Below are 13,253 nucleotides of genomic sequence, written 5' to 3'. Positions count from 1 at the left end.
CTAGGGGGCAGTGCCAGGGGTACATGGGCAGTACTAGGGGGCAGTGCCAGGGGTACATGGGCAGTACTAGGGGGGCAGTGCCAGGGGTACATTGGGCAGTACTAGGGGGGCAGTGCCAGGGGTACATGGGCAGTACTAGGGGGGCAGTGCCAGGGGTACATGGGCAGTACTAGGGAGGCAGTGCCAGGGGTAATGGGCAGTACTAGGGGGCAGTGCCAAGGGGTACATGGCGTACTAGGGGGCAGTGCCAGGGGTACATGGGCAGTACTAGGGGGCAGTGCCAGGGGTACATGGGCAGTACTAGGGGGCAGTGCCAGGGGTACATGGGCAGTACTAGGGGCAGTGCCAGGGGTACATGGGCAGTACTAGGGGGCAGTGCCAGGGGTACATGGGCAGTACTAGGGGACAGTGCCAGGGGTACATGGGCAGTACTAGGGGGCAGTGCCAGGGGTACATGGGCAGTACTAGGGGGCAGTGCCAGGGGTACATGGGCAGTACTAGGGGGCAAGTGCCAGGGGTACATGGGCAGTACTAGGGGGCAGTGCCAGGGGTACATGGGCAGTACTAGGGGCAGTGCCAGGGGTACATGGGCAGTACTAGGGGGCAGTGCCAGGGGTACATGGGCAGTACTAGGGGGCAGTGCCAGGGGTACAGGGGTATATGGGCAGTACTAGGGGGCAGTGCCAGGGGTACAGGGGTACATGGGCCAGTACTAGGGGGCAGTGCCAGGGGTACAGGGGTACATGGGCAGTACTAGGGGGCAGTGCCAGGGGTACATGGGCAGTACTAGGGGGCAGTGCCAGGGGTACATGGGCAGTACTAGGGGGCAGTGCCAGGGGTACATGGGCAAGTACTAGGGGGCAGTGCCAGGGGTACATGGGCAGTACTAGGGGGCAGTGCCAGGGGTACATGGGCAGTACTAGGGGGGCAGTGCCAGGGGTACATGGGCAGTACTAGGGGGCAGTGCCAGGGGTATATGGGCAGTACTAGGGGGGCAGTGCCAGGGGTATATGGGCAGTACTAGGGGGCAGTGCCAGGGGTACATGGGCAGTACTAGGGGGGCAGTGCCAGGGGTACATGGGCAGTACTAGGGGGCAGTGCCAGGGGTATATGGGCAGTACTAGGGGGCAGTGCCAGGGGTACATGGGCAGTACTAGGGGGGCAGTGCCAGGGGTACATGGGCAGTACTAGGGGGGCAGTGCCAGGGGTACATGGGCAGTACTAGGGGGGCAGTGCCAGGGGTATATGGGCAGTACTAGGGGGCAGTGCCAGGGGTACATGGGCAGTACTAGGGGGCAGTGCCAGGGGTACAGGGGTATATGGGCAGTACTAGGGGGCAGTGCCAGGGGTATATGGGCAGTACTAGGGGCAGTGCCAGGGGTACATGGGCAGTACTAGGGGGCAGTGCCAGGGGTACATGGGCAGTACTAGGGGCAGTGCCAGGGGTACAGGGGTATATGGGCAGTACTAGGGGGCAGTGCCAGGGGTACATGGGCAGTACTAGGGGGCAGTGCCAGGGGTATATGGGCAGTACTAGGGGGGCAGTGCCAGGGGTACATGGGCAGTACTAGGGGGGCAGTGCCAGGGGTACATGGGCAGTACTAGGGGCAGTGCCAGGGGTACATGGGCAGTACTAGGGGGGCAGTGCCAGGGGTACATGGGCAGTACTAGGGGGGCAGTGCCAGGGGTATATGGGCAGTACTAGGGGGCAGTGCCAGGGGTACATGGGCAGTACTAGGGGGCAGTGCCAGGGGTACAGGGGTATATGGGCAGTACTAGGGGGCAGTGCCAGGGGTATATGGGCAGTACTAGGGGGCAGTGCCAGGGGTACATGGGCAGTACTAGGGGGCAGTGCCAGGGGTACATGGGCAGTACTAGGGGGCAGTGCCAGGGTACAGGGGTATATGGGCAGTACTAGGGGCAGTGCCAGGGGTACATGGGCAGCGGCAGAAGGGACATGGGGAGGGGCAGTGCCAGGGGTACAGGGGTATATGGGCAGTACTAGGGGGCAGTGCCAGGGGTACAGGGGTACATGGGCAGTACTAGGGGGCAGTGCCAGGGGTACAGGGGTATATGGGCAGTACTAGGGGGCAGTGCCAGGGGTACAGGGGTACATGGGCAGTACTAGGGGGCAGTGCCAGGGGTACAGGGGTATATGGGCAGTACTAGGGGGCAGTGCCAGGGGTACATGGGCAGTACTAGGGGGGCAGTGCCAGGGGTATATGGGCAGTACTAGGGGGGCAGTGCCAGGGGTACATGGGCAGTACTAGGGGGCAGTGCCAGGGGTACATGGGCAGTACTAGGGGGCAGTGCCAGGGGTACATGGGCAGTACTAGGGGGCAGTGCCAGGGGTACAGGGGTATATGGGCAGTACTAGGGGGCAGTGCCAGGGGTACATGGGCAGCGGCAGAAGGGACATGGGGAGGGGCAGTGCCAGGGGTACAGGGGTATATGGGCAGTACTAGGGGGCAGTGCCAGGGGTACATCGGCAGTACTAGGGGGCAGTGCCAGGGGTACAGGGGCAGTACTAGGGGGCAGTGCCAGGGGTACATGGGCAGCGGCAGAAGGGACATGGGGGGGGCAGTGCCAGGGAGGGAGAGGAATAACCAACCGGTACAGAGAAGGACAGAATTATGCAGCGATCCGCAGAAGCCCCGCCCCCGGACTCACCGTTCCCGTCAGGCCCCGCAATGAGAGTCGGAAATCCCGCACACTGTCCGGTCCCAGGAGAAGCTGTAACTGCACCGCCTCCCGCCCCGGGGCCCCCAGCCAGGCGCGTACGGACATCAGCACCGTGGGCAGCGGGACTGGCACTTTGCTCGCCATGTCTGGCCTTCTCCGTCAGGCGGGACTCGCACCGGACTGTGCCCGGGCCATGGGCCTCACCGCGATACTTCCGGGTAGCTGCTCCCCCTGGCGGTCACTAGCGGGTAAGGCACACTGGGCTCCCTCTAATGCTCAAGAATAGGTACTGCGCGTTGCGCCTGCGCACTAAGCCTGCCCGCCTGTGGGCGTTACATTGCCCCAAGTATTTTTTTTACCTATTATTTCATTTTCCCTCGGAATGAAACATGCGGGTTCGGGAGCGGAAAAGAAGACTTTACGTAAGCAGGGCTATTCTTGTTGGGAGAGCTCTTGCTCCTCCTACTATCCGTTACCAATATGGCCGCGGCTGCCTTTACTTTCGCTTTCACTCTCTGCGCTCCGCACGTCTTGCCTCTCCCAATATGGCGCCTCTGATGTCACTGCAGCAGCGACCAATCAGCTAGAGAGCTGGCATCCAGCGCGTCGTATCCGCCCTCAGTTTGAAGCCCCGGAGTGGGGAACTCGCTGACTCTAATGTGTAAGAACTGGGCCGGAGCCGGGAGAATTCTCTATCATTCCTGCGGGGCGAGGGGCAGGCACTGATTGGTGGGAGGCTCCATCCCGGGGTGAGAGGGGCAGTGAGTAGTTGTACCTCCCCTGTATGTGTATGTGAGCTTGGCACACCTGTGCGGGGAGGGGCTAACCTTTGCCAAACCTGTGGGGGGAGGGGTAATCTGTGATACGTCTATGGGGGAGGGGGTTGGTTTGTGCCACCCTGTGGGGGATTGGGGCCGGTCTGTGCCACCCTGTGGGGGATTGGTGCCGGTCTGTGCCACCCTGTGGGGGAGGGGGTTGGTTTGTGCCACCCTGTGGGGGAGGGGGTTGGTTTGTGCCACCCTGTGGGGGATTGGTGCCGGTCTGTGCCACCCTGTGGGGGATTGGTGCCGGTCTGTGCCACCCTGTGGGGGAGGGGGTTGGTTTGTGCCACCCTGTGGGGGATTGGTGCCGGTCTGTGCCACCCTGTGGGGGATTGGGGCCGGTCTGTGCCACCCTGTGGGGGGTTGGGGCCGGTCTGTGCCACCCTGTGGGGGGAGGGGCTGGTCTGTGCCACCCTGTGGGGGGTTGGGGCTGGTCTGTGCCACCCTGTGGGGGAGGGGCTGGTCTGTGCCACCCTGTGGGGGATTGGGGCAGGTCTGTGCCACCCTGTGGGGGGTTGGGGCAGGTCTGTGCCACCCTGTGGGGGATTGGGGCCGGTCTGTGCCACCCTGTGGGGGATTGGGGCCGGTCTGTGCCACCCTGAGGGGGATGGGGCAGGTCTGTGCCACCCTGTGGGGGATTGGGGCAGGTCTGTGCCACCCTGTGGGGGATTGGTGCCGGTCTGTGCCACCCTGTGGGGGATTGGTGCCGGTCTGTGCCACCCTGTGGGGGAGGGGGTTGGTTTGTGCCACCCTGTGGGGGATTGGTGCCGGTCTGTGCACCCTGTGGGGGATTGGGGCCGGTCTGTGCCACCCTGTGGGGGGTTGGGGCCGGTCTGTGCCACCCTGTGGGGGGAGGGGCTGGTCTGTGCCACCCTGTGGGGGGTTGGGGCTGGTCTGTGCCACCCTGTGGGGGAGGGGCTGGTCTGTGCCACCCTGTGGGGGATTGGGGCAGGTCTGTGCCACCCTGTGGGGGGTTGGGGCAGGTCTGTGCCACCCTGTGGGGGATTGGGGCCGGTCTGTGCCACCCTGTGGGGGATTGGGGCCGGTCTGTGCCACCCTGAGGGGGATGGGGCAGGTCTGTGCCACCCTGTGGGGGATTGGGGCTGGTCTGTGCCGCCCTGTGGGGGATTGGGGCTGGTCTGTGCCACCCTGTGGGGGATTGGGGCCGGTCTGTGCCACCCTGTGGGGATTGGGGCCGGTCTGTGCCACCCTGTGGGGGATTGGGCCGTCTGTGCCACCCTGTGGGGGGAGGGGCTGGTCTGTGCCACCCTGTGGGGGATTGGGGCCGGTCTGTGCCACCTTGTGGGGGATTGGGGCAGGTCTGTGCCACCCTGTGGGGGATTGGGGCTGGTCTGTGCCACCCTGTGGGGGATTGGGGCTGGTCTGTGCCACCCTGTGGGGGATTGGGGCTGGTCTGTGCCACCCTGTGGGGGATTGGGGCTGGTCTGTGCCGCCCTGTGGGGGATTGGGGCAGGTCTGTGCCACCCTGTGGGGGATTGGGGCTGGTCTGTGCCACCCTGTGGGGGATTGGGGCCGGTCTGTGCCACCCTGAGGGGGATGGGGCAGGTCTGTGCCACCCTGTGGGGGGTTGGGGCAGGTATGTGCCACCCTGTTGGGGATTGGGGCCGGTCTGTGCCACCCTGTGGGGGAGGGGCCGGTCTGTGCCACCCTGAGGGGAATGGGGCCGGTCTGTGCCACCCTGTGGGGGATTGGGGCCGGTCTGTGCCACCCTGTGGGGGGAGGGGCTGGTCTGTGCCGCCCTGTGGGGGATTGGGGCTGGTCTGTGCCACCCTGTGGGGGGTTGGGGCAGGTATGTGCCACCCTGTGGGGGATTGGGGCCGGTCTGTGCCACCCTGTGGGGGGAGGGGCCGGTCTGTGCCACCCTGTGGGGGATTGGGGCCGGTCTGTGCCACCCTGTGGGGATTGGGGCCGGTCTGTGCCACCCTGTGGGGGATTGGGGCCGGTCTGTGCCACCCTGTGGGGGGAGGGGCCGGTCTGTGCCACCCTGTGGGGGGAGGGGCCGGTCTGTGCCACCCTGAGGGGGGTTGGGGCAGGTCTGTGCCACCCTGAGGGGGATTGGGGCAGGTCTGTGCCACCCTGAGGGGGGTTGGGGCAGGTCTGTGCCACCCTGAGGGGGATTGGGGCAGGTCTGTGCCACCCTGAGGGGGGTTGGGGCAGGTCTGTGCCACCCTGAGGGGGATTGGGGCAGGTCTGTGCCACCCTGAGGGGGGTTGGGGCAGGTCTGTGCCACCCTGAGGGGGGTTGGGGCTGGTCTGTGCCACCCTTTGGGAGAGGGGCTGGTCTGTGCCACCCTGTGGGGGGTTGGGGCAGGTCTGTGCCACCCTGTGGGGGGTTGGGGCATGTCTGTGCCACCCTGTGGGGGGTTGGGGCTGGTCTGTGCCACCCTGTGGGGGGTTGGGGCAGGTCTGTGCCACCCTGTGGGGGTTGGGGCAGGTCTGTGCCACCCTGTGGGGGGTTGGGGCTGGTCTGTGCCACCCTGTGGGGGAGGGGCTGGTCTGCGCCACCCTGTGGGGGGTTGGGGCTGGTCTGTGCCACCCTGTGGGGGAGGGGCTTGTCTGTGACACCCTGTGGGGGATTGGGGCTGGTCTGTGCCACCCTGTGGGGATTGGGGCTGGTCTGTGCCACCCTGTGGGGGATTGGGGCCGGTCTGTGCCACCCTGTGGGGGATTGGGGTTTGTCTGTGCCACCCTGTTGGGGGAGGGGCTGGTCTGTGCCACCCTGTGGGGGATTGGGGCTGGTCTGTGCCACCCTGTGGGGGATTGGGGCTGGTCTGTGCCACCCTGTGGGGGATTGGGGCTGGTCTGTGCCACCCTGTGGGGGATTGGGGCTGGTCTGTGCCACCCTGTGGGGGATTGGGGCTGGTCTGTGCCACCCTGTGGGGGATTGGGGCCGGTCTGTGCCACCCTGTGGGGGATTGGGGCCGGTCTGTGCCACCCTGTGGGGGATTGGGGCAGGTTTGTGCCACCCTGTGGGGGATTGGGGCAGGTTTGTGCCACCCTGTGGGGGGATTGGGGCAGGTCTGTGCCACCCTGTGGGGGGATTGGGGCAGGTCTGTGCCACCCTGTGGGGGATTGGGGCAGGTCTGTGCCACCCTGTGGGGGATTGGGGCAGGTCTGTGCCACCCTGTGGGGGATTGGGGCAGATCTGTGCCACCCTGTGGGGGGATTGGGGCAGGTCTGTGCCACCCTGTGGGGGATTGGGGCAGGTCTGTGCCACCCTGTGGGGGATTGGGGCAGGTCTGTGCCACCCTGTGGGGGGATGGGTTGGTCTGTGCCACCCTTTGGGGGATTGGGGCAGGTCTGTGCCACCCAGTGGGGGGATGGGTTGGTCTGTGCCACCCTGTGGGGGATTGGGGCAGGTCTGTGCCACCCTGTGGGGGATTGGGGCTGGTCTGTGCCACCCTGTGGGGGATTGGGGCACTTGGGGCCCAAAGTAAAGGTATTTGGGACCCATATAAAGATAATAAATGACCTGTTTCCCTTTCTGGAATCTCTCAGGAAGCGACTGCCCATCACAAAGATGAAGTCTCTGGTGTTTGTCTGTGCCCAGAAGGTGGTGTCTGACCACTCCTCCCTGCGCCGGGCGCTGGACTTCATGCCCAAGGAGCTGTACCCGGCCCTGTTCCAGGCGGCGTTCCTGGGCAAGAAGACCCTGGTGCTGCAGGACCTGGTGCAGACGTGGCCCTTTGCGGTGCTCAGTTTCCAGAAGCTTCTGAATAGCGACAGACACTGCGACCCTGTGGGGGCCATGGAGAAGCCCAGCAAGCTGTGCGTGCAGACGATCATCCTGGGGGTCATTACCTACCTGAGCGACGCACTCGCCAAGGGCCCTGAGGGACAGCGGGCTGGGTAAGGCCCTACTTGTGTCACATGATCTCACGGGGACTGCCCACAAGCTAATTAGCCCCTTCTGTCATCCTAGTTCCACTTGTACTTGTAAATCAGGTCCGGTTGTTCTGACTGCAGTCATGTGATCAAAATCCAGTTCCATGTGATTTTCCGTTTGGACAGTCACGTTATTAGTCTGACTGTGGCCTCGTATCAGGGTTACTGTACCCCCAAACAATGTAGGTCTCTATACAATTATATTGCATCTGCCATTTTAAGTACTAAGCCCCGCCCCCTGGGATCATAGGATTCACAGTGCACACAAACAAGCCAAGGCACACATACATGCTAGGCCCCATCAGCCAATGAATGGGCAGAGTTCTGCCTCTGGCTCCCACACTACTTCCTGTTACAGTTAGAGCTGACTTCCTGTCAGCTGATCTCTGAGGGGGCACACAGCCCATCACAAAATGGCGGCTCAAGGGAAAGGGTGTAAAAGGGCAATATTTACTGATATATATATTCCAGTTTGGGGAGACTCTTTAATAGGTCCCTTAACATCATATAAACTGTCTGTTGGTTACGTATTCATTCTGGGGGTGTAGTTTCCCTTTAATCATGTCATTAATAATAATGATTTCTGTTCCTTTGTGGTGGCTTAGAAATCAGTGCAGCCTGCAGCGCACACACATATTTCATAGGGTTCCTGCATTAAAGGGCTGATCTGGGGCACATCCTGGAGGCCATACCGTGAGCTGATTGGCTGATGATATCGAGGAAGTGCTAATGTGTTGGTGTTTCTGCGCAGGAAGCAGCGGCTGCGCCTGTTGGACATGACGGGGATACAGGACGACGGGCTGGAGCAGAACCCCGACACTATGAGTCTGTGGTCCCGCACGGTGACGCTGGCCAAAGCCTGTATAGACGTGTCCAAGCGCCACGGTGAGGAGGCCACGCAGGCGTGGAAGCGCCGGAGGGGCAGCCATATTACTGCGCTCCCAGCTGCCAGCCCGGTGTACGTGGAAGTGCGCGTGGACCTCTTTGTGAATAGCACTTCCTACGGCGTCCTGCGGGAGGCGCTGCTGGTCAGCTCGCACAGCCCCCTACGCCTGCAGTGCCGGGACCTCCGGGCCGAGGAGCTGTCGCTCCGTAGCACCGCGGGGCTTCTGGAACTGCTGAGCCCCGGGAGCGTCCGGCAGATAGACCTGAGGTTCAACAACCTGGGCCTCTCCGGCCTGAACGTCCTGCTCCCGCAATTGGCCAAGTTCTCGCGCCTGCAGAGCCTCAAGCTGCCGTACAGCAACGTGGACGTAAGGCGCCTCTCCCCCGTCATGGAGGAAGGACTGCAGAGCTTCGCCTCTCAGCTGGGGCAACTGGGGGCCCTCAGGGAGCTCAATCTGGGCTCCTCCCGCCTCTCCGGCCGCCTACGCCAGCTCCTCGGGTAAACGGCTCTGCAAAACGGCCAACGGCTCCGCCATCTTTGTTCCCCTTTGAGTTAATGTTTAGTATGATGCAGAGACTGATATTCTGAGACAATTTGCAATTGGTCTTTTTTTATTATTTGTCGTTTTTTAGTTATTTCACTTCTTGTTCAGCGGCTCTGCAGTTTGGAGTTTCAGCAGCTATCTGGTTGCTGGGGTCCCAATTACCTTAGCGACCAGGGAGCAGTTTGAATGAGAGGCTGGTAAACGAATAGGAGAGGGGCTGAGTAGAAAGTTATAAAACCAGAGCCTCACAGAGCAATAGGGTTTGGCTGCCGGGGTCAGTGACCCCCATTTGAAAGCTGCAAAGACTCTGAAGAAGGCGGCAAATAATGAAATAACCATAAGAAAAAAATAACGAAGACCAATTGAAAATTTGCTTAGAATTGGCCATTCTTGTCCGCTTTAAGTTAACTTGTAGTATGTTATACAATGGCCAATCCTAAGCAACTTTTCAAAAAACTACAAATAATAATAAATGAAGACCAATTGCAAATTGTCTCACAATATCACTCTCTACATCATACTGGCACCTGGCACTGAAATTAAATACACTTTCTACTTCCTGTATGTACAATCACCTCTGTATAATCAGCAGCCCCTTATTTAAAAAGTCTAACAAAGGTTGCAGCTGGGAAAAGGAGGGGATTGTTTATACAGAGGCTTCTTAGTAGACTGGTGATTTGTTTTGATTGTGCTTGGACAAACAGAAAAAGTGGGAACTGAAAAAATGGGACTTGGCAGGGAGAAAGTCCCTTAGACAGTACAGTATGGGGGTACAGCTTATTGTGTGCCCAGAACATTCCTTCTCTGTATATTTGTATTTATACATATGGGTAGGGGGTGCCATAGTGTTTCCCTTAGACAGTACAGTATGGGGGTACAGCTTATTGTGTGCCCAGAACATTCCCTCTCTGTATATTTGTATTTATACATATGGGTAGGGGGTGCCATAGTGTTTCCCTTAGACAGTACAGTATGGGGGTACAGCTTATTGTGTGCCAGAACATTCCTTCTCTGTATATTTGTATTTATACATATGGGTAGGGGGTGCCATAGTGTTTCCCTTAGACAGTACAGTATGGGGGTACAGCTTACTGTGTGCCCAGAACATTCCTTCTCTGTATATTTGTATTTATACATATGGGTAGGGGGTGCCATAGTGTTTCCCTTAGACAGTACAGTATGGGGGTACAGCTTATTGTGTGCCCAGAACATTCCTTCTCTGTATATTTGTATTTATACATATGGGTAGGGGGTGCCATAGTGTTTCCCTTAGACAGTACAGTATGGGGGTACAGCTTATTGTGTGCCCAGAACATTCCTTCTCTGTATATTTGTATTTATACATATGGGTAGGGGGTGTCATAGTGTTTCCCTTAGACAGTACAGTATGAGGGTACAGCTTATTGTGTGCCCAGAACATTCCCTCTCTGTATATTTGTATTTATACATATGGGTAGGGGGTGCCATAGTGTTTCCCTTAGACAGTACAGTATGGGGGTACAGCTTATTGTGTGCCCAGAACATTCCTTCTCTGTATATTTGTATTTATACATATGGGTAGGGGGTGCCATAGTGTTTCCCTTAGACAGTACAGTATGGGGGTACAGCTTATTGTGTGCCCAGAACATTCCTTCTCTGTATATTTGTATTTATACATATGGGTAGGAGGTGCCATAGTGTTTCCCTTAGACAGTACAGTATGGGGGTACAGCTTATTGTGTGCCCAGAACATTCCCTCTCTGTATATTTGTATTTATACATATGGGTAGGGGGTGCCATAGTGTTTCCCTTAGACAGTACAGTATGGGAGTACAGCTTATTGTGTGCCCAGAACATTCCTTCTCTGTATATTTGTATTTATACATATGGGTAGGGGGTGCCATAGTGTTTCCCTTAGACAGTACAGTATGGGGGTACAGCTCAGATATAGGGGTTACAGACCCCGCTAATGTGTCACTGTGTTGTTACAGGGGTTTGCAGAGACCGCTGGAGAGCTTGGAGTTGGCCTTCTGTTCCCTTCTACCAATGGACCTTTCCTATCTCTCCCAGAGTGTCCATGTGTCGTCTCTAAGGAAGTTGGACCTCAGTGGGAACAACTTGTCGGACCTCCTTCTGACCCCTTTCCTGCAGGTTCTGTCGGAGGTGTCGGGGCGCCTCCTGTACCTGGACGTAATGGAGTGCAAGCTGAAGGACGCCCATCTCGGTACGTTGATGACTATTCTGCGCCGTTGCTCTCATCTCCGGTACCTGGGCCTCTTCTGCAATCCCATCTCCTCCGACGGCCTGAGAATGGTCCTGCAGAACTTGGTCCAACTGGCTGAGCTGCGTTTGGTGGTTTATCCCTTCCCCGTGGATTGTTACAGCGACGCCACGCAGTTCGCTTCATCCGCAGCCTTGTTGGACTCTTCCTTTGACCATGACAAACTTGCCCGTGTTGGGGAGGAGCTTCAGCAGATGCTCCTGGGCGCCCAGAGGGCGGATATGGTATGGACCACCGACATGTACGTGCACAGGACACTGGACTCCCTCAGCCTGTAACCTCCCCATACACAGCTTCCATATACACCTGCCTGTAGGGGGCGCTGGGCCCCCCGAGCCTGCAATCTTCAGATGCCAACATGGTGGGCCCTATGTCCCCCACTAGACCTCAGTACAAATCCGCTCAGGCTCAGTGTTCTTCTGCAACTTGGCTCTTGGGGGGCTTGGAATAAAATTTGGGGGCCCCTCCTATTACAGTCATTATTTTCCCTGTATTTTCTTTATAAGAAGATATTATGACACATTTGTTTCTATTTTGTATATATAATAAGTCATACAGCTATTTAATACACATTGTATTTTATTCATATTGTTTATTCCTTATTGAGACTCAGTTGGTCTCATTCTGTCGGCAATAAAATATCAACAAATTCTTCTACTCCACTTCCTGTAACTCTATGGTCACTTCTCCATGGCCAACTGTGCAGCTGGGGTAACTCCATGGTCAAGGGGGGGATTTGGGGTGAGTGCTTATTTGTGCCCTGGGTACCCCTGGAACTATAGCGGGGTGACTGTTACCCCAATGTTTCTATATATCTGTAACCTTGTTATGGGCTAAGGGGGCCCAGCCTGAAGGCCAGTTAGGGGGGGATTTGGGGTGAGTGCTTATTTGTGCCCTGGGTACCCCTGGAACTATAGCGGGGTGACTGTTACCCCCATGTTTCTATATATCTGTAACCTTGTTATGGGCTAAGGGGCCCAGCCTGAAGGCCAGTTAGGGGGGGATTTGGGGTGAGTGCTTATTTGTGCCCTGGGTACCCCTGGAACTATAGCGGGGTGACTGTTACCCCAATGTTTCTATATATCTGTAACCTTGTTATGGGCTAAGGGGGCCCAGCCTGAAGGCCAGTTAGGGGGGGATTTGGGGTGAGTGCTTATTTGTGCCCTGGGTACCCCTGGAACTATAGCGGGGTGACTGTTACCCCAATGTTTCTATATATCTGTAACCTTGTTGTGGGCTAAGGGGGCCCAGCCTGAAGGCCAGTTAGGGGGGGATTTGGGGTGAGTGCTTATTTGTGCCCTGGGTACCCCTGGAACTATAGCGGGGTGACTGTTACCCCCATGTTTCTATATATCTGTAACCTTGTTATGGGCTAAGGGGGCCCAGCCTGAAGGCCAGTTAGGGGGGGATTTGGGGTGAGTGCTTATTTGTGCCCTGGGTACCCCTGGAACTATAGCGGGGTGACTGTTACCCCAATGTTTCTATATATCTGTAACCTTGTTATGGGCTAAGGGGGCCCAGCCTGAAGGCCAGTTAGGGGGGGATTTGGGGTGAGTGCTTATTTGTGCCCTGGGTACCCCTGGAACTATAGCGGGGTGACTGTTACCCCAATGTTTCTATATATCTGTAACCTTGTTATGGGCTAAGGGGGCCCAGCCTGAAGGCCAGTTAGGGGGGGATTTGGGGTGAGTGCTTATTTGTGCCCTGGGTACCCCTGGAACTATAGCGGGGTGACTGTTACCCCAATGTTTCTATATATCTGTAACCTTGTTATGGGCTAAGGGGGCCCAGCCTGAAGGCCAGTTAGGGGGGGATTTGGGGTGCTTATTTGTGCCCTGGGTACCCCTGGAACTATAGCGGGGTGACTGTTACCCCAATGTTTCTATATATCTGTAACCTTGTTATGGGCTAAGGGGGCCCAGCCTGAAGGCCAGTTAGGGGGGGATTTGGGGTGAGTGGGTATTTGTGCCCTGGGTACCCCTGGAACTATAGCGGGGTGACTGTTACCCCAATGTTTCTATATATCTGTAACCTTGTTATGAGCTAAGGGGGCCCAGCCTGAAGGCCAGTTAGGGGGGGATTTGGGGTGAGTGCTTATTTGTGCCCTGGGTACCCCTGGAACTATAGCAGGGTGACTGTTACCTCAATGTTTCTA

General features: G+C 58.1%; 2 protein-coding genes across 5 annotated transcripts in view; one reads left to right on the top strand and one right to left on the bottom strand.

Annotated features, from left to right (window-relative positions):
* Positions 1 to 2,875, bottom strand: part of rbck1 (RanBP-type and C3HC4-type zinc finger containing 1) — a 29,009-nt gene extending 26,134 nt beyond the window's left edge. The window contains exon 1 of the mRNA XM_031903717.1: positions 2,671 to 2,875. Within this exon, the coding sequence (XP_031759577.1) occupies positions 2,671 to 2,826 (156 nt within the window). The 5' untranslated portion in view covers positions 2,827 to 2,875. The remainder of the gene's footprint in view (positions 1 to 2,670) is intronic.
* On the top strand, positions 2,845 to 11,760 carry lrrc14 (leucine rich repeat containing 14). Of its 4 annotated transcripts, none has more exons than XM_004915017.4 (4): positions 2,845 to 2,930; positions 7,022 to 7,372; positions 8,160 to 8,792; positions 10,809 to 11,760. In XM_004915017.4, the coding sequence occupies exons 2-4, from the start codon at positions 7,044 to 7,046 to the stop codon at positions 11,374 to 11,376; spliced, it is 1,530 nt and encodes a 509-aa protein (XP_004915074.1). In that variant the 5' UTR covers positions 2,845 to 2,930; positions 7,022 to 7,043; the 3' UTR covers positions 11,377 to 11,760. The 4 variants fall into 4 exon arrangements, with proteins under 4 accessions (XP_004915074.1, XP_004915072.1, XP_002941272.1 ...); XM_004915015.4 differs by lacking the exon at positions 2,845 to 2,930 and adding an exon at positions 3,244 to 3,343; XM_002941226.4 differs by lacking the exon at positions 2,845 to 2,930 and adding an exon at positions 3,344 to 3,431.
* Positions 11,761 to 13,253: the final 1,493 nt, after the last annotated feature.

Source organism: Xenopus tropicalis, chromosome 6 (assembly GCF_000004195.4).
Source record: "Xenopus tropicalis strain Nigerian chromosome 6, UCB_Xtro_10.0, whole genome shotgun sequence".
NCBI lineage: Eukaryota > Metazoa > Chordata > Amphibia > Anura > Pipidae > Xenopus > Xenopus tropicalis.
This window is presented reverse-complemented; position numbering and strand designations above follow the sequence as displayed.